The sequence below is a fragment of the Piliocolobus tephrosceles genome, chromosome 15 (assembly GCF_002776525.5).
Source record: "Piliocolobus tephrosceles isolate RC106 chromosome 15, ASM277652v3, whole genome shotgun sequence".
NCBI lineage: Eukaryota > Metazoa > Chordata > Mammalia > Primates > Cercopithecidae > Piliocolobus > Piliocolobus tephrosceles.
The window spans coordinates 42,912,762-42,938,080 of NC_045448.1; the positions used below are offsets into that span (position 1 = coordinate 42,912,762).

General features: G+C 44.8%; 1 protein-coding gene across 3 annotated transcripts in view; it reads left to right on the forward strand.

The window, feature by feature from the left end:
- The window catches only part of MTA3 (metastasis associated 1 family member 3), a 187,364-nt gene extending 163,973 nt beyond the window's left edge, over window positions 1-23,391 (forward strand). For 2 of the 3 annotated variants that reach the window (XM_026456107.1, XM_026456108.1), the window contains exon 15: window positions 19,817-23,391. In XM_026456107.1, coding sequence (XP_026311892.1) covers window positions 19,817-19,842 — 26 coding nt within the window. In that variant the 3' untranslated portion in view covers window positions 19,843-23,391. Of the gene's footprint in view, window positions 1-9,226; window positions 9,275-18,633; window positions 18,708-19,816 lie in introns of all 3 variants that reach the window. The other variant, XM_026456106.1, reaches the window with a different exon arrangement.
- The last annotated feature ends 1,928 nt before the right edge of the window (window positions 23,392-25,319 follow it).

The window sequence follows — 25,319 nt, forward strand, 5'->3', positions numbered from 1 at the left end:
TCTACTTTTATTTTATTGTGATCAGAGAAGATACTTGATATAATTTTATTTTATATAAATTTTTAAAGATTGTTTTTGTGGCCTAACATATGGTCTGTCGTATGATCCATGTGCTAAGGATAAGAATATGTATTCTTAGGCTGGGCACGGTGGCTCAAGCCTGTAATCCCAGCACTTTGGGAGGCCGAGACGGACGGATCACAAGGTCAGGAGATCAAGACCATCCTGGCTAACACGGTGAAACCCTGTCTCTACTAAAAAATACAAAAAACTAGCTGGGTGATGTGGCGGGCGCCTGTAGTCCCAGCTACTCGGGAGGCTGAGGCAGGAGAATAGCATAAACCCAGGAGGCAGAGCTTGCAGTGAGCTGAGATCTGACCACTGCACTCCAGACTGGGCGGCAGAGTGAGACTCCGTCTCAAAAAAAAAAAAAAAGAATATGTATTCTTTAGCCTTTGGATGAAATGTTCTGTAAATATTTATTAGGTTAGTTTGGTCTACAGTGCAGATTAAGTCCTAGGTTTCTTCACTGACTTTCTGTCTGGATGATGTGTTCATTGCTGAAAGTGAGGTGTTGAAGTCTCCAGCTATTTTTGTTTTGTGGTCTCTCTTTCTCTCTCTTTCTGTCTGTAGTGCAAATAATATTTGCTATATATATCTGGGTGCTCCAGTGCTTGGTGCATATATATTTATAATTGTTATTCCCTCTTACTGAATTGACCCCTTTATCATTATAAAAATGACCTTCTTTGTCTCTTTTTGTAATTTTTGTCTTTAAATCTATTTTGTCTGATGTAGGTATAGCTACTCCTGCTCTTTTTTGGTTTCCATTTGCATGGAATATATTTTTTTTTCCACTCCTTTACTTGGATTCTTTGTGTGTCTTTATAGGTAAAGTGTGTTTCTTGTAGGCAACAGATCATGGGACCTTGTTTTTATTTTTATTTTTTTTGTTGTTGTTGTTTTTAATCTATTCAACCACTCTGTGTCTTTTGGTTGGAGAGTTTAATCCATTTACATTCAGTGTTATTGTTGATAAGTAATGACTTAATTCTGCCATTTTGTTATTTGTTTTCTGGTTATTTTGTGGTCTTCTCTTCCTTTGTCCTTCCTGTCTTCCTTTTAGTGAAGGTGATTTTCTCTGGTTTTATGTTTTAATTTCCTGCTTTTTATTTTTTGTGTATCAGTTGTATGTTTTTTTCTCCTCTGGTGTTATGTTTTAATTTTCTGCTTTTTATTTTTGTGTATCTGTTGTATGTTTTTTGATTTCTGGTTACCATAAGGCTTGCAAAAAATATCTTATAACCTGTTATTTTAAACTGATGCCAACTTGACACTGATTGTATAAACAAACAAACAATTAGGCAAAGAGAAAACTAATGGAAACTCTGTGCACTTTAACTTCATCCCCTGCTTTTTAACTTTTTGTTGTTTCTATTTATATCTTATTATACTACCTATCTCTTGAAAAGTTATTGTAGTTATTGTTTTTGATAGCTTCATATTTTAGTCTTTCTAGTCAAGATATGAGTAGTTTACAGACAATTACACTGTTACAATATTGTATGTTTTTCTGTGTGCTTACTATTACCAGTAAGCTTTGTACCTTCAGATCATTTCTTATTGCTCATTAATGTCTTTTTCTTTCAGATTAAAGAACTCCCTTTAGCGTTCTTATAGGACAGGTCTAGTGTTGATGAAATTCTTTAGCTTTTGTTTGTCTGGGAAAAATCTTTATTTCTCCTTCATGCTTGAAGGATATTTTTGCTGGATATACTCTTCTAAGATAAAAGTTTTTTTTTTTTTCTTTTAGCACTTTAAACATATTGTGACACTTTCTTCTGGTCTGTAAGGTTTACACTAAGAAGTCTGCTGCCAGATATATTGGATCTCCTTTGTATGATATTTGTTCCTTTTCTCTTGCTACTTTTAGGATCTTTTTTAAAATCCTTGACCTTTGGAGTTTGAATATTAAATGTCTTGAGGTAGTCTTCTTTGGGTTAAATGTGCTTGATGTCCTATAACCTCCTTGTACTTAAATATTGATATCTTTCTCTAGGTTTGAGAAGTTTTCTGTTATTCCTTTGAATAATCTTTCTACTTCAGTCTGTCCCTCTACTTCCTCTTTAAGAACAATAACTTCTAGATTTGCCCCTTTGAGGCTATTTTCTAGATCTTTTAAGTGTGCTTCATTGCTTTTTATTCTTTTTTCTCTTGTCTCCTCTGACTGTGTATTTCAAATAGCCTGTCTTCAAGCTCACCAATTCTTTCTTCTGCTTGACCAATTCGTTAAGAGACTCAGATGTATTCTTCAGTATGTCAATTGCATTTTTCGCTCCAGTATTTCTGCTTGATTCTTTTTAATTATTTCAATCTCTTTCTTAATTTTATCTGATGGGATTCTTTTAAATTATTTCAACATCTTTCTTAATTTTATTCTATTATTGAATTCTGTTTTGCCTCCTCAAAACAGCTATTTTGAATTTTCTGTCTGAAAGGACACATATCTCTGTCTCTCTGGGATTGGTCACTGGTGTCTTATTTCGTTTGTTTGGTGAGGTCATGTTTTCATGGGTGGTCTTGATGTTTGTGGATATACTTCAGTGTCTGGGCATTGAAGAGTTAGGTATTTGTTGTAATCTTCACAGTTTGGGCTTGTTTGTCCCCATCCTTCTTGGGAAGGCTTTCCAACTGTTAGAAGGGATTTGGGTATTGTGATCTAAGTCTTTGGTCATTGCAGCCATACCTGCATTAGGGGGCACCTCCAGCCCAGTCATGCTGTGTCTCTTGCCTTGGTTGTCTTGGGTAAGATCTGGGAGAATTCCCTGGATTACTAGGTGGAGACTCTTCTTTTACTTTCACTCAAACAAATGGACACTCTGTCTCTGTGCTGAGCTGCCTGGAGCTGGAGAAAGGATGATGACACAAGCACTCCTGTGGCCACTATCACTGGGACTGCTCTGTGTCAGACCTGAAGCCAATACAGCACTGGGGCTCACCCAAGGCCTATGGTGATCACTGCCTGGCTACCTCCTGTGTTCACTCAAGGCCCAAGGACTCTCCAATCAGCAGGTGGTACATCCAGCCAGACGTCTTCCCTTCAGGGCAGTGAGTTTACTGTGGCCCCAAGTAGGTCCAGAGATGCCAACTGGGAGCCAGGGCCTGGAGTCAGGAACCTTAGGAATCTACCTGGTGTTCTACCCCAGTGGGCCAAGCAGGTACCCAAGTTGTAAAACAAAGTCTTCTTATTCCTCTCTCTCCTTTCCTCAAGCAGAAAGAGTCTCTCCTCATAGCTATCCAGCTGGGAATGTGCTGGGTCACAACTGAAGCCAGCATATCTCTGAGTCTCATCCAAGCACATAGCAAGTACTGCCTGGATACCACTGCTGATTATTCAGGGCCCAAGGGCTTTTTAGTCAGCAGCTGGTGAATCCTGCCAGGACTAGGTCCTTCCCTTCAAGGCAGTGGGTTTTCTTCCTGCTTGGAGTGTATTTTCAAATACCATCTGGGAGATAGGGCCTAGAATGGAGGCCTCACGGCTGTGCCTGGTGCCCCATACTACTGTGGCTGAGCCGGTATCCAAGTTGCAAGAGAAAGTCATCTTCACTCTATCCTTTTCTCTCCTAAGCAGGAGGAAGGAGTCTCTGCAAGAGCTGCGAGCTGTGCTGCCTGAGGTTGGGGGAAGTGTGGCGCAAGCATTCTCTTAACAGCCCTGGCTGGTATCTCACTAGATGGTATGCTCCCCAAGTCCACTGGCTCCAAAACCAGCACAGCACCAGGATTTGCCCAGGAATTGCAGTCCCTGTGGCCTAGACTGCCTTTCAAGTTTATTTAGGAACCCAGAGCACTGTAACCCACAGTGGAAGGGCTTGCCAGAACTCAGGTTCTGACTGCTGGGATGAGCTATTCCCCTCTGGCTAGGGCTGGCCTAAATGCTCCTTCTGTGGGCACTGGCTGAGTTTTGCTTTCCACTCGTATTGCTCTCCACTGTGTCAGGGCAGCACTGAGTTCCAATGCAAAGCTTCACAATCACTGTGTTCTCCCTCCCTCTTCCCTTCCCTCTTCAATGCCTGTTTTCTTAACATGATGTTAAAATCAGGTACTGTGATCACTTACCTGATTTTTGGCTCTTATGAAAGTACGTGTTTGTGTAGTTCTTCAATTTGGTGTTCCTTCAGCAGGGACAATTGCTGAAGGCTTCTGTTTGATCATCTTGCTCTACCTCCCTCTTTTCATGTACTTTATATCACTTGGTTTTCCAAACACTTTATGAGGTAAATGTTACAACCTACATTTTAGGAGTAGAAAAAATACAAGCTCAAGAAGGTTAAAGAATTTGCCCAAAGTCACATTGCTAGAAAGTAGCAGAGATGGGATCTAAACTCCAAATGTAGTATTTTTTCCACTGGATGAATATAGGCCCAGATTTGTATATCGAGTACAGCATTTACAGGCATACCTCAGAGATACTGTGAGTTCAGTTCAAGACCACTGCAATAGGCCGGGCGCGGTGGCTCAAGCCTGTAATCCCAGCACTTTGGGAGGCCGAGACGGACGGATCACGAGGTCAGGAGATCGAGACCATCCTGGCTAACACGGTGAAACCCCCGTCTCTACTAAAAACTATAAAAAAAAAAACTAGCCGGGCGAGGTGGCGGCGCCTTTAGTCCCAGCTACCCGGGAGGCTGAGGCAGGAGAATGGCGTGAACCCGGGAGGCGGAGCTTGCAGTGAGCTGAGATCCGGCCACAGCACTCCAGCCTGGGTGACAGAGCGAGACTCCGTCCCACAAAAAAAAAAAAAAAAAAAAAAAAAGACCACTGCAATAAAGCTAATATCACAATAAAGCAAGTCACATGTGCATATAAAGTTATGTTGGCTGGGTGTGATGGCACATATCTCTAATACCAACACTTTGGGAGGCCAAGATGGACAGATTGCTTGAGCCCAGGAGTTTGAGATCAGCCTGGGCAACATGCTGAAACCTTGTCCCTACAAAAAATACAAAAATTAGCCGATCATGGTGACATGTGCCTGTAGTTCCAGCTACTCAGGAGGCTAAGGTGGGAGAGTCGATTGAGACTGGGAGGTCGGAGCTGCAGTGAGCCAAGATCACACCACTGTGCCCAAGCCTGGGCAACAGAGTGAGACCTTGTCTCAAAACAAACAAACAAGCAAGCAATGGTTGTATTTACACTCTACTATAGTCTATTAAGTCTGCAATAGCATTATGTATAAAATAACAATGTATATACCTTAATTTAAAAAATACTTTGTTGCTAAAAAAAAAAAAAAGCTAATGATCATCTGAGCCTTCGGGAGTCGTAATCTTTTTGCTGCTGGGAAGTCTTGCCTCAGTGTTGTTGGCCACTGTTGATCAGGATGGTGGTTGCTGAAGCTTAGGGTGGCTGTGACAATTTCTTAAAATAAGACCACATTGACAGTTGCCACATCAAATGGACTCTTCCTTTCAAGAAAGATTTCTCTGTGGCATGTGATGCTCTTTGATAGTATTTTACCCGCAGTAGAACTTCTTTCAAAATTAGAGTCAATTCTCTCAAACTCTGCTACTGCTTTACCAACTAAGTTTATGTAATATTCTAAATCCTTTATTTTCATCTCAACAATGTTCACAGCATGTTCACCAGGAATAGTTTCCATCTCAAGCCACAACTTTCGTTGTTCATCCATAAGAAGCAACTACTCATCTGTTCAAGTTTGATCATGAGATTGTAGCAATTCAGCCACATCTTCAGGTGCCACTTCTTATTCTAATTCTCCTACTGTGTCTGCCATATCTGCAGTTACATCCTCCACTGAAGTCCTGAACCTTTCAAAGTTATCCATGAGGGTTGGAATCAATTTCTTCTAAACTGTTAGTATTGATATTTTGACCTCCTCCCATGAATTTCTGATGTTCTAATGGCATCTACAAAGGCGAGTCCTTTCTAGCAGGTTTTCAGTTGACTTTACCCAGATCCATCAGAGGAATCACTATGGCAGGCATAGCCTTACAAAAGGTATTTCCTAAATAAGACTTGAAAGTTAAACTTACTCGTTGGCTGGGCGTGGTGGTTTACACCTGTAGTCCCAGCACTTTGGGAGGCCAAGACAGGTGGATCGCTTGAGTCCAGGAGTTCAAGACCCGCTGGGACAACATAGGGAAACCCTGTCTCCACAAAAAATACAAAAATTTGCCAGTCATGGTAGCACATGGCCTGTAATGCCAGCTACTCGGGAGGCTGAGGTGGGAAGATCACTTGAGCCCAGGAGATCGAGGCTACAGTGAGCCATGTCACTGCACTCCAGCCTGGATAACAAAGCAGGACTCTATCTTGAATGAATGAATGAAGGAATGAATCCATTCATTCATCCATCTGTTCATCCATCCCAGAATGGATGATAGATGTTGTGCTAGCAGACATGAAAACAACATTCATCTCCTTGTACATCTCCATCAGAGCTCTTGGGTGACCAGGTGCCTTGTTAATGAGCAGCCATATTTTGATTTTTTTTCCTAAGCAGTAGGTCTCAACAGCAAGGTTAAAATATTCAGTAAACTGTGCTGTAAACAGAGGTGCTATCATTCAGGCTTTGTTGTTCTATTTATAAAGCATAGGCAGAATAGATTAAGCATAATTCTTAAGGGCTCTGTGATTTTTGGAATAGTAAATGAGCACTGGCTTCAACTTATAAAGTCATCAACTGCATTAGCCTCTAACAAGAGAGTCAGTAGGTCCTTTGAAGCTTTGAAGGCATTGGTTTCTCCTCTCTAGCTATCAAAGTCCTAGATGGCATCTTCTTCCAATATAAGGCTGTTTTGTCTACATTGAAAATCTGTTGTTTAGCGTAGTTGTCTTCATCAGTGATCTTAGCTAGATCTGGATAACCTGCTGCAGCTTCTACATCAGCGCTTGCTGCTTTACTTGCACTTTTATGTTTATGGTGATGGCTTTTTTCCTTAAACCCCATGTACCAACCTCTGCTAGCTTCAAACTTTTTTTCTCCAGCTTCCTCACCTCTCTCAGTCTTCATAGAATTGAAGAGAGTTAGGGTCCTTCTCTGGATTAGGCTTTGGGTTAAGGGAATGTTGTTGCTGGTTTGATCTTATATTCAGGCCACTTTCTCCTTATCAGCAGTAAGATTGTTTCACTTTGGTATCATTAATGTGTTCACTGGAGTAGCACTCTTAATTTCCTTCAAGAACTTTTCCAAGTTGCATTCACCCCTTGGTTAACTGTTTGGTGCAAGAGGCCTGGCTTGCAACCTCTCTTGGCTTTCAATACGCCTTCCTCATGAAGGCTCATCATTTCTGGCTTTTGATTTAAAGTGAGAGATGTGCGACCCTTCTTTTCGCTTGAACACTTAGAAGCCATTGTAGGGTTATTTACTGGCCTAATTTCGATATTGTCGTGTCTCAGAGAATAGAGATGCTCAAGGAGAGGGAAAAAGACAGGGAAAGGACAGTCACTGGAGCAGTCAGAGGACACACAGCATTTACTTTTTCATTTAAAAAAAGTTTTTTCAGAGCTCCCTTCAAGAAAGCATATACACATTTATTGATTAAGTTTACTGTCTTATATGGGTGTGGCTTGTGGCCCAAAACAATTACAATAGTGACATCAAAGATCACTGATTACAGATCAACATAACAGATATAATAAAGAAAATGCTTGAAGTATTGTAAGAATTACCAAAATGTGACACAGAGACATTAAGTGAGCATGTGCTGCTGGAAAAATGGTATCAGTAGACTTGTTCAATGCAGAGTTGCCACAAAGCTTCAAGTTTTAAAAAAGCACAGAATCTGTAAAGCTCAATAAAGCAAAGCTTAATAAAACTACATATTCCTGTACATAGGAGATGTTCATATTTTCTTTATATAGGAAATGGGTATATGTTTGTGAATGTATACAGAAATATAGTGGGGCATTTTTCTTTGCTCAGACCATAAAGCCATCACTTTCTTTCTTTTCTTTTTTTTTGATATGGAGACTCGCCCTGTTTCCCAGGCTGGAGTGCAGTGGTGCGATCTCAGCTCACTGCAACCTTTGCCTCCTGTTTCAAGCGATTCTCCTGCCTCAGCCTCCAGAGTAGCTGGGATTATAGGCATCCATCACCACAAAAATACAGCTAATTTTTGTATTTTTAGTAGAGATAGCCTTTAACCATGTTGACCAGGTGTGTCTCAAATTCCTGACCTTAGGTGATCTGCCTGCCTGAGCCTCCCAAAGTGCTAGGATTACAGGCATGAGTCACTGTGCCTGGCTGAAGCCATCACTTTTTAATAAAACCCCTTCACCGTCATTTTCTGCCTGTGTAAAGCTCATCTGCCAATATACCAAATATGAAAGTTGGGGGGTATAGGAACTATATTTTTCTGGAAGTTGGGGCATAGGGGCTATATTATTAGTGTTAGAGAGAGAAGGGAAAAAAAGAAGAGAAAATTCACAGAATCACCTAAAGGTGAAATGTATTTAAATCGAATTATATCCTTTCCCAGCATAGTCTCTGACTCGTAGGTATTCATCAAGTGTTAAGATTCTATCTCTGCCTTAAAGAATAGCTTCTATTAAAGTTTCATTTGGAAAATTTCTAAGATACCAACCATTTTTATAGTCCTGAGAGCTGTATATAAATAATATTTCAGTACCTTCCTTATAACTATATTTATTTCTTACCTAAAAGTATGATTTTCAAAATATGACTTATGGATTTGCTTGAAGGTAGATGGTTATATTCCAGTGGATATTTGTACATTAGAGGGCCCCAGTATCTATAAAGAGGAACTGCCCTTGGATTAAGTTATTTTGAGGAGCATTAAAGGCAGGAATTTAGGTTTATAGAAAAGACTCACTTAGCTCCCTGTGGGCTCCTCTATCAGAGACCCTATAGTAGAGGAGATAGAACATCCTGACCTTGAGACAGTAGAATCTTATTCAGAGTGAAAGCTGAATCAGAAAGAATCCTGGAGAGAAGAAAGGCGGATGGGCTGTATAGGCCTCTCACCCTTAAGAAGATGCCCTTGGTTCTTCCCACAGTGACAGCTACTTGAGCTTTGTTCAGTCTGCAGATCTTCCATTCCAATGCACAGGGACAAGGCAATTGCCTGTTATCTCAGTCTTTATCAGATGGGGACCTTGAGAAAGACTTCTTCTGAAGTGATAGAGACCATCGGTTGGAGGTGTTCTTAACCTTTTTCCAAGATGACATGACTTTTGGTTCCAGGGGTACTGAAGCAGGACTCAGCATGTCAGCAACAGGCTCAGAAGAGAGGTGAGTTTTCAGTGTGACAGAGTCAAGGCATCTGAGCCAAGGGAAGTGATGAATTGTACAATAAAGCCCTTCTGAATTTGCTGTCCTCTGGCTTATTTCCCCTAGGGCACGTGAGTACACTGTAGATCTGTTTATATTTCTTATTTATTTTCTGCATTGAGTATACCATTTTTGAGACTTCCATGAAGAGGGTATCTAATGTAGATGCCTCTGTAAGTACAATATTATGATCTGGAGTGTGAAGATTGTCCTTCTGATGACTTGAGTCTGAAATCAGTGATTCAACAATTCTAACTGTTGGCATCCCAACCCTGGGAAATGGGCGGTGGTGAGAGCCATTGTACCAGTGAGTGAGCTCTGGGAATGCATCTGCTCTCTTCACAAATTCCAATAAAAATAGACTGCCAGGGACAGCTGATGGCACTCTTAGGCATGCTTAGGCCCAGGCTGCCTTCTGTCAAAAACTCATGCCATTTCAAAAGACTGCAGTTTTTAAAAAATCTTTTAAAACATTGTCTCTGGAAGAACTCACGTGTCCCTAGACTAACCTCTGCTCTCCTTGTCTCAAAGGGTAGTGTCATAACCTGGTTAAATATATTTTTAAAACCTTTAAGATTCAAAAAAATATTTGATAAAGGACTATTATGCCCCCAGGGTTACTGAATGGGAAGCAATATAGCAGAGTACCTTATGTGTTGAGAGGGTTTTGGGACTGTTGAAGCATTGTCTGAGGGCAGAAGATGATCTCTCCACCTCTGAAGCCATGAGGAAGACAGATCCAATTGTATTAGGCATAAGTAGTCAACAACTTGGTGTTTTAGAATATTCTAGAAGGATGCCAAATTAGCCACCCCTGGGACCATTCCTGGGTTTACTAATATCACAGCTTCTCCCAGAGAGTACTTCTATCATGTCTCTGAGGGAAGCACTAGTGTGTGACTCCCTAAGAGGCTTGGACTTGAGACCCTCTCAGCAGTATGGAGGTCCTAGAAGAGTGACAGCAGCCCATGGTTCACTGCCTCCTCAATAATTGTCTCTGTTTACCTGCAGGTAAACTAACTAACCTGACCCTCTGTTCCCCTTCCCCCATTGTCAGTGACCCATAGAAGGTGACCTCTGAGAAAGAAAGTGTAGCTCTGACTTGAGAGCTAGGTCTCACATGTTTTGGGAGGAGTAGAGGTTTGCGAAAAGAAAGGGAAGGAGACAGCAGAGGGAGGGGATTAGGTATCTGAGAAGAGGATTTGACTTAGAAGAGGTTTGACTCATCCATCAAAAGAGCGGGCACAACTATCTGAGAAAGCCATTGGGATATCAGTACGGTAATGTCTCTTGACACCCTAGGGAAGTAAAGAACAACCCCAGAAACCAATTGATTTAGGCATCCCCCTCAGCAATCTGTTCGGGTCCTCTTGAAGAAGTGAGGAGAAGCCTTGTGAATCTGCAGAGCCCCCAGGGCAATGGAAATGGAAGAATTTGTCACAGTCTAGTTGATTTGGAAACCTCCACTGGGTTCATTTAAAGCTTCTCAGCCCTGCTCACTGTTATTTTATTTCACTGTTTTCTCTTTTCCCTTTCAAATGACTGAGCACTCTTTAAGCTCAGAAAACATCTGAGTTATAATCTATGCATTTTCCTCTATCAGCCAGATATTTATTTTTATCAGCAACTATTTACATATAAATGAATATGAAAAGTGATGATATATAAATGAGTATGAAAAGTGATTAATGTGAAACCAAGGTGCAGACTTGAAGTTAACTTTGTTAGATGGAGATTCCCAAAGAAGAGACCTAAGAAGACCCTTTCTGTAATGTTCTGATTCCAGCTTAACTGAGTGAGCCCCTCTAGGACAGGCAGTGAGCAAGACCAAGAGTAAGTGTTTGGGAAAATAGGGCTGACCACATTTAAGTCATCTGGGACTGAACATTCAGCAGGAAAAAAAGGGTAGGATATTGTTTGGACCTCCTGGACTGGCCCTCTGATTTTCTTACTGTTTCTCTCTAGCCTATCATCTCTGTCTTTTTATTCTACTTTCTAGGAGACTTTCTCAACCTTTTTTAAAAATAGTTTTTAAAATTTATTTTTACAGAGATGGGGGTAGGGGATCTCGCTGTGTTGCCTGAGCTGGTCTCGATTTCCCAGCCTTAAGCCATTCTCCTGTCTTGGCCTCCCAAAGTACTGGGATTACAGACGTGAGCCACTGCACCCAGCTGAGACTTTCTTAACTTTATATGCCAACCAGATGTATCTGTTTATCCCTTTAGTTTGTCAACTTTTGCTTCATGTATTGAAAAATTCTGTTATTGGGTATATTTATATTTAGGATTTTTATGTCCTTTTGAAATGGTCCTCTTTATCTCTGTTAATACTCCTTGTCTTGAAATCTTTGTCTGATTTTAATATGGTGACACCAGTTTTCTTTATTTTTTCGTGGCTTTTAGGTTTTTTAACAAACTTTTTTCTGGTTTTATTAAACTTGAAATAGAATGGTTCTTACAGCATCTCCAAAGCCAGCAGATGTTGTTAGAGCACAGATTTAAAAAATCCTATTAAGAGGAAAAACACACTCAGAGCAGTTGCTTATTTTTGTCCTCTCACTGAACAACAATTGACACAGAAGACTTCTGTGACCAAATATGTGGGGACTTTTCCCCACACACCAAGCAACCAATCAGTTTTGCAGCAGACATAAACTAGGTATCCTCCAATTCAATTCTGACACTGTCGACCTGGAGAGTGTCAGAACCTATAGACTGAGGGCTTGCCCAGTCCCATAAGACTGCCACCTGACTTCCAGTGCCGGTCACAAGACCCAGGCTGTTTTTCCTGTGATTCTGACCGTCTGGCTATAAATCAGGAATTCTACAACTCCCTCCTTGGGTTCAATTAATGTGCTAGAGTAGATCCTAGAACAGGAGAAACATGTTTACCCATCTATTATGAAGGATATTATGACAAATACAGATGCAGAGATGCATAGGGCGAGGCATGTGAGAAGGGGTATGCACCTTCCATGCCCTCTCCAGGCACGCCACCCTCCCAGAATCTCCACACATTTGGCTCTCCAGCAGCTCTCCAAACTCTGCCCACTTGGGCCTTTTATGGAGACTTCATTGGGTAGACACGATTAACAACCACGTAGAAATGCGATTGGACAAAAATGGTATGACCTAATACAAATGGACTGAGGGGGGACATGCAGCAAGTCTTATCTGTTCAGGTTCTTCTTCTTCTTCTTTTTTTTTTTTGAGATGGAGTCTCACTCTCTCACCTAGGCTGGAGTGCAGTGGTATGATCTCAGGTGACTACAACCTCTGTCTCCTGGGTTCAAGTGATTCTCCTGTCAGCCTCCCGTGTAGCTAGGACCACAGGTGCATGCCACCACGCCCAGCTAATTTTTGTGTTTTTAGTAGAGACGGAATCTCACCGTGTTGGCCAGGCTGGTCTGAAACTCCTGACCTCAGGTGATCTGCCTGCGTCAGCCTCCCAAAGGGCTGGGATTACAGGCATAAGCCACTGCACCTGGCCTTCTATTCAAATTCTTTTTGACCGCTCTGTGTAGCATTCCTTCCTCTGGGGGGCAGGATCCCTTCTGAAATGAGGGTCTTTTGACCAACATAAGACAAGGTAGGTCAGAGCTCCAAGACAGAAAGGCATGGGGGTGGGGGTGTGGAAGACTAGCATATGTTTTTGGTTTCTAAGGTCTGCCTTGGGGAGAAAAAGGAGCAGGTGAAAGGGGGGCAGGAGAAGGTCAAGGAGAGAGATTCTGCTTTCTGAGGCCTGCTCTTGAAGCTTTGAGGGGCCCCAACAGTCTAACAAGCACAAGGGAAATTCCTGACTGATAACTCCCATAGTGCTTGTTACACTGTTGGGGCACTTAAAGCCTCAAGAGCAGGCCTCAGAAAACAGAATCTCTCTCTTTGACCAACATGTAACCAGTTATTATGTAACTCCCACAGAGCTTGTTTATATCCCACCTACAAAGCCATTTTTCATTACCATTTTAATAGCTTTATTAAGATATCATTGTCATTTGGTAAACTGTATATTATTAAAATAAACAATAAGTTTTGAAATATATACAGCAGGAAACCATCACCACAATCAAAATAATAAACTTAATCATCACCCTCAACAGTTTTCTTGCACCCCATTATAATCCTCCCACCTGTCCTCCCCATCTCCCCCACCTCACCCCCAGGTGACCACTGATGTGTTTTTTGCCACTATAGGTTCATTTACATTTTCTAGAATTAGGTTTTGTTTTGTTTTGTTTTTTTGAGACGGAGTCTCCCTCTGTCGCCAGGCTGGAGTGAAGTGGCGCGATCGGCTCACTGCAAGCTCCGCCTCCCAGGTTCCAGCGATTCCCCTGCCTTGGCCTCTTGAGCATCTGGGACTACAGGCGTGTGCCACCACACCCAGCTAATTTTTTTTTTTTTTTGTATTTTAGTAGAGACAGGGTTTCACCATGTTGACCAGGATGGTCTTCATCTCCTGACCTTGTGATCCACCTGCCTTGGTCTCCCAAAGTGCTGGGATTACAGGCGTGAGCCACCATGCCCAGCCTGTTTTCTAGAATTATATATAAATGCAGTCATACAGTGTGTACTCTGTCATTTTGGATGATTTTTAGAGTTCTATCATCAAGTTGACTGATTACTTCTTCTACAGTATCAAAGCTGCTATTAGTCCCATCCAACACATTTTTCATTTTAGATTTTGTATTTTTCAGTTTTCAGATTTCCATTTAGTTATTTTATACTTCTAAAATTCCCTACCTTGTCACCCATTATACTCATCTTTTTCTATAGATTCTTTAGCATATTTATAGTAAATATTTTAAGTCCATATCTACTAATTCTAACATCTGAATTATCCATTAATCTAGGGACTGTTTTTTCTTTTGATTATGGGTTGCATTTTCTGTTTTTTTTTTTGTTGTTGTTGTTGTTGTTGTTGTTTTTTTATTGAGACAGAGTTCCGCTCTTGTTGCCCAGGCTGGAATGCAATAGCGCAATCTCAGCTCACTGCAGCCTCTGCCTCCCAGGTTCAAGCGATTTTCCAGCCTTGCTTCCTGAGTAGCTGGGATTACAGGCATGCGCCACCATGCCTGGCTAATTTTGTGTTTTAGTAGAGATGGGGGCTCACCATGTTGGCCAGGCTGGTCTCGAACTCTTGACCTCAGGTGATCCACCCGCCTTGGCCTCCCAAAGTGCTGGGATTACAGGCATGAGCCACTGCACCTGGCTATGTCGAATCATTTTTTTTTTCTTTTTTTTTTTTTTTTGAGGCGGAGTCTTGCTCTGTGGCCCCGACTGGAGTGCAGTGGCCGGATCTCAGCTCACTGCAAGCTCCGCCTCCCGGGTTTACGCCATTCTCCTGCCTCAGCCTCCGAAGTAGCTGGGACTACAGGTGCCCGCCACCTCGCCCGGCTAGTTTTTTGTATTTTTTAGTAGAGACGGGGTTTCACCATGTTAGCCAGGATGGTCTCGATCTCCTGACCTCGTGATCCGCCCGTCTCGGCCTCCCAAAGTGCTGGGATTACAGGTTTAAGCCACCGTGCCCGGCCTCGAATCATTTTTAAATGCATACTGGGTCAGTGTGAATGATGAATTATAAAGATTCAGGATTCTGTTATTTTCCTTTGCAGAGTGGTAAATTTTGTTCTAGAAAGGACTTACATTGGTGGATCACTTTGATTCTGTGGAGGTTTGGTTTAAAGCTTTACTAAGCCTCACCTATTTCAATGTTGTCCTTATTCCCATGGGATTTCAGTGGAAAGACCAAGTTATTCACCAGGCCCCTTTAACTTCGCAGAATTTGAACTCCAAATTCTGTCTTCGCAGCACTGGACAGCTCCTGAAGTCACTGCTCTGCTCTTTGAGCCTTCTTTTTTTTTTTTTTTTGAGACGGAGTCTCGCTCTGTCACCCAGGCTGGAGTGCAGTGGCGTGATCTCAGCTCACTGCAAGCTCCGCCTCCCGGGTTTATGCCATTCTCCTGCCTCAGCCTCCAGAGTAGCTGGGACTACAGGCGCCCGCCACCTCGCCCGGCTAGTTTTTGTGTATTTTTTAGTAGAGACGGGGTTTCACCCTGTTAGCCAGGATGGTCTCGATCTCCTGACCTCGTGATCCGCCCGTCTCGGCCTCCCAAAGTGCTGGGATTACAGGCTTGAGCCACCGCGCCCGGCCTTCTAGCTGATGTTTTCCATTGGACTCCTGGGAATCTCACCCTGTACTTGCATAGTTCAGAAATAAGCAAGTAATGTGAGGGGAGTTTGTATGTAGATTTGAGGGCTCCCCCTTCTGTGTCTCCTTCCTCTGTAAGATCTCTTCCCTCAGTTTCCAGCTGCATTGGCTGCTTGAAACTCTGACTTCTGGTTCCTCAGCCCAGTAGACTGTAGCTTTTTGCCTGAAATATATTCATCTCATACTGCATGAACGTGCTCACAGGCAAAGACACTTAAGAGTGGCTCTCACCTTGTCTCACTTTTTCTTACCTTGTCTCACTTTTTTCTAGGTTCATAGTCCCTCCAGTTTTTACCTGATTTTGGTTGCTCTCTAGTACTTTCAAACAGTTGTTCTTTTTTAAAAAATGTATTGTATTGTATTTTTGAGACAGAGTCTCACTCTGTCACCCGTGCTGGAGTGCAGTGGCATGATCTCGGCTCACTGCAACCTTCACCTCCTGGGTTCAAACAATTCTCCTGCCTCAGCATCCCAAGTAGCTAGAATTTTGGGTGGCCATCACCATGCCTGGATGATTTTTGTATTTTTAGTAGAGACGGGGTTTTGTCGTGTTAGCCAGGCTGGTCTTGAACTCCTCACCTCAAGTGATCCTCCCACCTCAACCTCCCAAAGTGCTGCGATTACAGGCGTGAGTCACCACACCTGGCCTCAAACAGTTGTTCTTTATATTTTGTCCAGAGTTTATCACTGTTACTGGCTGGAGGGTTAGGCAAACAGCCTACCATGATAGGAAGCAGAACTCCTCAATCCTTCCATGTGCTTTCCCCTCCTGTTTCTCTCAGTTAAGAAAAAATAACATACTATTTATGTTTCATGGATACTGTATCTTTTCTTCTCTGAGGATATTAATGATAGTGGGTTTTAATTTTTATTTATTTATTTATTTATTTTGAGATGGAGTCTCACTCTGTCACCAGGCTGGAGTGCAGTGGCACAATCTTGGCTCACTGCAACCTCCACCTCCTGGGTTCAAGTGATTCTCTGGCCTCAGCCTCCTAAGTAGCTGGGATTACAGGCACGTGCCACCACACCTAACTAATTTTTGTATTTTTAGTAGAGACGGGGTTTCACTATGTTGGCCAGGCTGGTCTTGATCTCTTGACCTCGTGATCTGCCTGCCTTGGCCTCCCAAAGTGCTGGGATTACAGGCGTGAGCCACCGCGCCCGGCCGTGTTTTTTGTTTTTTAAGTTTTCTTCTCTATTTCTTCTCTCTGTTTCTTCCAATTTGTATTCTTCTGTTGACTATTTGTTATTTGGTCTCTAACACTTGTGTTAGAGGGGTTTTTTTTTTTTCCCCCTGGTGACCTTTGTTGTCAAATAATGTTTAAAAGTAGGAGACTAAAAATCAGAGTGAAACCTCTGTGCCTGTTCTTGGCAGAACCTGTAGTGCAGTTCACTGTAGGGTGATCAGGTTGGCCTGGTGTTTGGACCATAAATGTCAGTTTCTTTAGGTATTTTATCGTGGGCTTGTCAGATTCCCCAGAGAAGTTTCTTCCTATCTGTTCCCCAGAGGATAAAGGTTTGTTACCTGCATTCTGAGAGCTTCATGGGAAGAAGACTGGAGGCTCACCATTCAGTGGACATAGGTTCACTTGATCCCTCTCTGTTAGAACTGTAGCCTTGTCCTTAGCTGTGCATGGTACCTAGTGCCCCCTAGGCCTGAAACTTGTTATTGTCCTCTTCAGAGAATAAATGTCCCAACTGGTGGGACATAGCCAGTTGCCTGGTGGTGTGGAGTCGGGAGAGCTTCTTGGGATCCAGCTGCTTCTCAAAGAGCCTTTAACTCCTCTTCCTTGCTTCAGTCCCCTCCCCCACTTCCAGAGGTACCTGTTATCATTTCATGAGCCCTTTGGGGTTCTCTGGACAACTTGGGTCCTCAGCCTTCCACATTGAAACTTCAAGTCTGTCTGTCTTGAGTGCATAGTCTGTTTTCACTCATTTATCTGCTTTCTAGTCTCTAAAATTCTGATGATGGTTTCTTCTCTGATTTTGAGAAGGGAAGGAAACTAACTCAGAAGCCAGCAATTAGCTGGCTAGGCTGTTTTCACTGGACTGGTTGATTCAAGTGCAGAATCTCCGAGTCCATGGACTTCAAGTACTTCTGAGTAGTCAAACCATTAGGGAAAATTTTGCAAAAAATAAAAAACAAGTAAGTGCCTGTCAGTCAGGTGAGTACATACCAAAGTGGCAAATATAGGTTAACACATTTGAGAATAAATAAACAAAAAGAGAAATGATTTGGGCTACATCATGGTCTAGGAAGGAGACTGAGAATTGATACAGACCTTTCCTGGGGCTCTCTGCCTATGCTACTGTGCTGAGTCTCTGTATCTGGCTCTTGTTCCTGCTTCAAGGAAATGCAGAGGATCTGGGGAAGCTCTGAGCAGAGGATAGTGAAGTGATAACCTTATAAGGGCAGGTGGTAAGTACTGGGATTCTTCAGCGTAGAATACAGAGAGGTGGCCTGTCTCAATTGAAAACTGTGGCCAGGGTGGAGAAGGCAGATTGGAGCCTGGGTACCAGAACCTGAGATGCTAGGAGAGGAGGGTTGTCTCTGAAACTGCAGCAGGCAAGATTGGCACAAATAAAAGCACAATTTCCCATGGCGGGCTAGAAACTTGGGAAACTATTAAAAGCAGCTCTTTTGATAGGTGATTTAATTCCATAAGGGTTTAGACAGCTGAATGACAGAGCTTCTGCTCCACTAACTACAAAAAGAGAGAGTAGCTCCTAGGAGATGCTGACACATACATAACCTTCCATTTAGACACTGAGGAGGTCAGGATGCTCTTACTGGGCTGTTAGCAGAACATTAGGCTGGATGGAGAATGAGCAGCTTGGTGTAGTAGGAAAAACTTGACCCAAATTAAGATATAAATTCAAATCTTGACTCCTCAGCTTACTTACTACGACCTTGAGCAAGTTCTTAACCTCTCTGACACTCCCAAGATTCTGCTGAAGGTTAAATAAGACAGTTACATAACCTACAGTGTGTTCAATAAAGCAAGGTTAGCCTGATTCCTAAACTGAATTTATCTGGGCCTTTATTTAACACATATTTGCTGAGCTCATATCAAATACCAAGTTGGGTACATATATCTTCCCTATCCTAGAAAAGCTCATGAAGTGAAAGCACAGCTCTGCTCCATCCTGCAGCCCTTCCTCGGCATGCCCTGAGGCTGTGAAGGTGAGCATTGCTGGGTCATTTCCTGGCTGCAGGGTGGTGTGCCTGGGGCAGAGAATATCTGAGCATCTTACCTCTTCTCAGCAAACAACCCCACTTCCCTCCTAGCCACTGTCCTAATAACTAAGTAAAAGCTTTCACAACTTTCTGAGTAATGCAACACAGTGGTGATGTGGTTTGCAGGCCACTTCTGCTTTTTCATTTACTCGTTTCTGCTGTAGTCTCCAGATGGTCAGAGTTGAAGGTTTTCGGGGAAGTGGAGGGGGTGGGAGTGAGGGGCATAGGAATAGTTCCTGACACTGTGGGAGAGTGAGGTTCACTCCCCTCCTACAAGAAATGTGTTCATAGCCTCTGGGTGCCCACATCATTATGATTAATTATGATGAGCTCAGATGAGCTCGTGCCTCCTCCCAGCCAACTGTGTTCCCCATTCCTTAGTATCCGTCAGGGAAGTTCCATGAGTCTCGTCTCTTGCCTGGTGTACTGTAGCACCTTTCCAGTGACCACTAAACCCGCCTATTCAAAACCCAGCTTTTAAGATCTTTCCATCCTTCAGTATCAATTATATATATATTTTATTGGCCTTAATTAAACTTTCCCTTTGATCCAGCATTAAACTCCATTGTGAGCCTGTTTTTTTTTTTTTTTTTTTTCTCAGACAAGGTCTTGCTCTGTCGCCTGGGCTGGAGTGCAATGGTGCAATCACAGCTCACTGCAGCCTTGGCTTTGTGATCTCAAGCATTCCTCCCACCTCAGCCTCCGGAGTAGCTGGGACTACTGGTCAGTAGCTGACCTCCTGAGTAGCTGGCATGCACCACCACACCTAGCTAATTTTTTATTTTTATTTTTGTAGAGACAGAGTGTTGCTATGTTGTCCAGACTGTCTTGAACTTCTGGCCTCAAGCCATCCATCAGCCTCGGCCTCCCAAAGTGCTGGGATTATGGGTGTGAGCCACCACACCTGGCCTAGTCATGAGATTTTCTTTGACCTACTGCTGAACCTCCTTTCCCTGAAGGTTGTGATGTTGGGAGGGCTGAGTCCATCCTCCCTTTCATCTTGCCTCCACCATCAGGACTTGTTTAACCTTCACCCTGTTTCTTCCCTTTTCTAGAACTCACGTGCTGTGTGTCAGACTGAGCTTTCCCTGATTCATTCTACAATCCAAGACTTGCTGCACTGTCCTGCTGATGTTCACAGTCGTGCCTGGGAAGGAGGCAGCCCCACTCCCAGTACATTTCAGTGGGAGACCTCTGCGTGCATCCATGGAGACGCAATGGGGCGGGGAAGGAACTGTGGGAGTGCACGTTCCAAATCCTGTGTCTCCACGTGTGGATCAGCAGCACTTTGCTTTCTTGTCAGAGACCTCGCTGTTACAGAGCGAGACCTGCTGAGAAGTGAGGGGCTGAGGGAACCCCTCCACCTCCTCCCTTCGGCAGCACCCTGCGCCCCTCCCAGCAACAGCGGCCACTTGGCAGTGGGGCTGCTGCAAGCTCAGAGCCGCTGTCACCCTGCATGTGTCCGCTTAGCTCGGTCTTATGCTGTATAGTTACTAAATATGTACAGGAGGGCCGTGGCATCTTTCTGAATGGATTTTTCTTAAGAAATGTGCCAGTGTTTATGAGGTTCATGGTATTTCCCTATCCTTGCTGTTACCGTCACTCAGCTTTTTCTCCATAGGCTTCACACTTTTTTTTTTTTTTTGAAATGGGGGAATCTGCTGTTTGCCCCCGGCATTCCTATGTGTGACCCTCCCTCCTACTCCTCCAAGGAACAGAGTTGCCTGAGGTTCTGACAAAAGATAAGCCTGTAAACTCATCATCTGTGTTTTGTAGTTGGAGAGAAGCTGGTGTTCTGCCCAGCTCTGCTTGGTCCCAGACAGCTCCAGCAAGAGCAGGTGTTAAAAGCGCCAAGCGTGTGTATCACTGTGACAAGCCGTTTGCTTACTGCCCTGTTCCCTTGCAGCCAAACCAGCTGATGAAGAACTGCTGCCAGGTGGGTCCTTCAGCAGGCCACAAATGACCTAGTTTCATTTTAAGCAGATAGACTCTGTTTGGCCTAGGGGCGTGGAGTGAGAGAACTGTGTGTGTGGGTATGAGTCTGTATGGCCAACCCCATGACCCCACCCCTCCAGCCCAACATCCTGTGAGCACATGTGACCTAGGCCCCAGGGACCTGTCTGCTCCTCTGGCTTGGGCTCTTGGCGTTTCCTACCTGCCCTCGGCACCAGCCCTTGGTGGCATCCCAGTTGGCCACTCAGCTGCTCTGTGCTGGCAACTGCAAGGATAGGAATAGCTCAGCGCCCGATGAGCTCCCTGGGCAGATGTGAGGCTGGCAATTCCCCTGCCCTCTGTTTTCAGGCATAGGCCATGGGGCACAGGGTCACAGTCCCATGAAAGACAACTGGAGTCTGACCTCCCAGCCATCTCTGGGGTTACTGGGAGACAGCTGGATAGCAGGTATGAGAGGCCCAGATAGCCAAGTTGTTGCAAGACAGAGTGGCTACAATTGAATTGACCCCCTGGGAAAAACGAGGTAACACAGTAAGGATAATGATGCTCTAGATGTCTGCGTCCTCGGAGGCTGGGCTCCGCTTGGCAGAGAGAGCGTGGTGTGTGAGGTGGAGGGCGGCTTTGCAGACATCTCAGCTTCTTTTCTGAGGAGGAGTTGGTTCTCATCTTAGGCTTCTGCAAGGGCGATCATGGGACGTTTCTACCGCCACCCACTCTTGGAGCTGTGCTGGGTCTTGGCTTGGGGCCCTGAGGGTGGGGCCTGTGTCAAAAGCATTTGGTGAGATGGGTAGAGGTGGCAGGCAGGTGTTCTCAGGATTCCCTGACAGGTCCCTTCAGCAGAGACCTGGGAGGAGGTCTTTGCTCTCCAAGTGCCACATCATGTGGGAGGTTTCTTCCCTAAAGAAAAAGACACAGGAAAGTTGTCTGTCTGTGCGCTGCTCTGGATGTATCGTCGTACTTGGACCTAGAAGGGGGAATGCTTCCCTCACCCTTTCACTTTCTTTCTGAACCCCTGTTAAGTGATGACTGCAGATTCTGGAAACAGTTAGCTACCCATGACTCAGGTGCCAGCTTCATTTTCTCTGCCTTTTGGGAGAGGTCCTCTCACCCAGGCCCAAGAGATTTGGAGACAGGAGTCAGGCCAGGTCTGGAGCAGGAGAAGGGAGGCCCCTCCTGTCTACCCAGTTGAAATTTGGCTTTGGGAAAAGCACAGCTCGTTCGAGCTACATGTGCCAAGCAGGCTTTTCCTTCCTCTTGTAAGTAAAGTTCATGGTTCTGCAGTCCCCTCATCCTAGGAGGGTTGTATTGACTGAGACTTCAAGCTCTCCCTTTGTCTCTGGAAACTGCCCCCTGGTTCTGACAGAATCCCCCAGGCAATGGAGGAAGGATGCCAAGGCGCCTCTACTCCGTGCCTTTGCTGTTGGAAGCATTTGGTGCTGAGAGGGTTTCCCAACCACCCCCTCCCTTTCTGGGACCATGGTGTCGCTGCTGTGTGTCAGTGGCATGTCACTGTGGTTCAGTGAGCACATGGGTGGACGTGCAGAGACTATCTGCTCATGCCCCTGGGGTGAGGACACAGGCTCTGCAGGGCGTCTCCCCCTCTGGCTCAGTCATTGCCTGCCCACCCTTCACTTCTTAAAGGTGCACAAGAGAGGAGGGCCGGCTGGAGGGTGTTGTCGGAAGGTCTCAGCCTGCCCTTCACAATTCCCCTTGTGCACAGCCCAGTTTCCATTGCTCAGGGCCCACCCAGGAAAATGGATTTCAAATGGGGGTTTTCATCCAGAGATTTGTTTAACACAAAACAAGAAAAGCTGAGAGGCAAAACAGGGGAGTGAGGGGCAACCCAGAGGTGGGAACAGCAACAGCAAGCTGCCCCCATCCTGAAACTGGCTGGGCACCATGGGAGGACGCGTCACCAGAGCCTGGGGCCAAGGCCACTGGGGGACCTGCCATACCGCGGACCTGTCTGGTGGGAGCTGGAGCCTTGAGAAGCCACGGTTCTTGTCAGAATCATTTCCCCAGGCGGAGAGAGGGGGCCCCGGCTTCTCCCCTCCTCTTGGCCTCCAGAGTCCTACAAGTGCCTCACAATAGTGAAACCCAGTTGGAAGCAGCTGCCCTGGGAGCCTGGGACAGGCAACCCACCAGGTCAGTCCCCTGCCACTCAGAGCAGAGCAGAACAGCAGGCTGAGGGCAAGCAGGTGGGGCTGTGCATGGCCTCAGTGCACTCGGTGTCATGTCTGAGCCTGGTGTTCATGCCCCACTGCTGTCCTAAGTCCCTGGCGAGGGGAGGCGGAGGAGCTGCCCCGTGGGTGTTTGGAGATTCTGTTTTACTCTGCCATGGAGGAAATGGTTTTGGGGAGGGAGGGGGAAGCCTTTATTCTTTACTGTTGTCCCTGTTTTCCTTTGGGGGAATTTACCCAGTTAGCAGCCCCTCCTCACCATTCCCCCCAGGAAGGCCATGTCCCAGTTTGCTGTCCACCCCTCCTGTTCCTCTGCACCGTGTCTCTGATTTTCCCTGCCAGGGAAGCTAACCCAGAGCACGCACCCATGCTCATGAGTGTTTCCCCAGGATAATTCGTTCTGAGCATGATGCCACAGTGTGGACTGTCTGTCTGTAAGAAGACGCCATCTACTAACTAATTTGTATTGTGTTTCCAATAAATTCCTGGAAATTTTGCCTGGTTTTATGCTGTTCTTTACTAGGATGGTGACTCAGGTGTAAGACTGTGTGTGTACCCCTAGGTCCAGCATCAGGTGGTCCTTGTTTCAGAACCTTGAGCTCCGAGGGCCCCGGGGAGGTAATAGGCCAGGCCAGTTGGTCTGCTGTGCCCCAGCTGCACTGAGACTCTCAGAGGCCTTTCCCCAGGGTCTGCATCTTCTTCTGCTGTCTCATAAGCCACATCCTAGGGACATGGAAGTTTCACGAGGCCAGGTCATCCCAGTAGGAGGCCTTTGATCCTGTGCCCCCAGGCCTGGAGGTATGAGATGCAATAGGCAGCCTTTTTCTTGTGAACTACCCTGCAGTGTGACTCATGCCCTGCTGTGGCCAGTGCTGGGTTGTGGGGCTGGGTGCTGGGGTGTTCGGGTAGTGCACTGAGGAAGGCTGTTGTGCCCCAGCATAGGGTTTGCTGTTTGGCTGGCTGACTGTGTAGACTGTCTCAGCTGCTGTGCCAAGGTCATTATGGGGGTAGGGGGTGAAGTTTGGCTCCCTTGGGACCCCTCTAGCCTGTGTTTGTGAAGTACATATATTTGTGACTCTTGTTTACTGGGGTTTCTGAAATATTTTCTTAAAAGGAGACACTAAGCTTATTTCTTTCTTTTTCTTTTTCTTTTTCTTTTTTTCAGACATGGTCTTGCTCTGTCACCCAGACTGGAGTGCAGTGGTATGATCTCAACTCCGTGCAACCTCCACCTTCTGGGTTTAAGCGATTCTCATGTCTCAGCTTCCCAAGTAACTGGGGCTATAGGCGCACGTCACCATGCCCGGCTAATTTTTGTATTTTTAGTGGAGATGGGGGTTTCACCATGTTGGCCAGGCTGGTCTCGAACTCCTGACCTCAGGTTATTTGCCCTCCTTGGCCTCCCAAAGTGCTGGGATTACAGCATGAGCCACTGCACCTGGCCTTCTTAGTGTTTGTTTGTTTGTTTGTTTAATTAAGGCTTTTGATGCAAAATCAAATATCACCTCCCTTTTCCTGGAAGCTCCTCTGTAGCTTGGAGTGTTGCATGCCATACCTCTCAAGGGGGCTGACCTTAAGCTCCGTACCCGGACTGGGTTTTGATCATCAGCCTTCCTAGGAGGTTTCTTCTGCCCCTCCCTGGAGAAGTTTTACCCTCTGTTTCTTCTGATTCTGCTCCTGGGTGCAGAGGTTGCTGGAGGAACCATACCACCTATTCACGACCTCACAGCTTAACTCATCAGGGTGCTTAACTCACCAGGCCCCCTTGATCCACTTGCTTAGTGACCCTTTTCTATGTTCCTCTTTGGGAGCTTGTTTTCTTCTTTCCAGAACCAACTCTTCCAATCCTTTGCCACTGTTTAAGCTCTTATCCCCTGAGAGCTGCAGCTTCTAAGAATCCCTTCAGCTTTATTCCCTCTGTCCCAAGAGCTACTGAAATAGTGCCATTGCTCCAGCTCAAGGAGGCAGCCTTCTATCTTCTGGGGACAGACACTCCTGCCACCCATGAACTGGATTCATCCTTCCGCTCCCTTAGGGCCTTGCAATAGTGTCCTGACTCAGGCCAGACTGCCACTTACTAGCTGGATGACCTTGGGCAAATTATTCAACCTCTTTGTGCCTCAGTGTTTCCATCTGTAAAACTGGATAATAATGGAATCTCCCTCATCAGGACTAAAAGAATTAATATGTGTAAAATGCTTAGAATAAGGCCTGGTACATACCAGTCCCCAACATCATTCCCCTCCTCCCCAGTATATTTCTTTTCTCCCTTCTCCTCCTGTATTTAAAATCTCTTCATCCAATCCACCAAATAACAGAACGGTCAAACCACCAAAACATCTGTCCTCTGCTTAGTTTCATCTAAAGCTATTATCTTCTCTCCTTTTACTGGCACATTTGTTGAAAGGGGAAGAGTTGTCTCCAT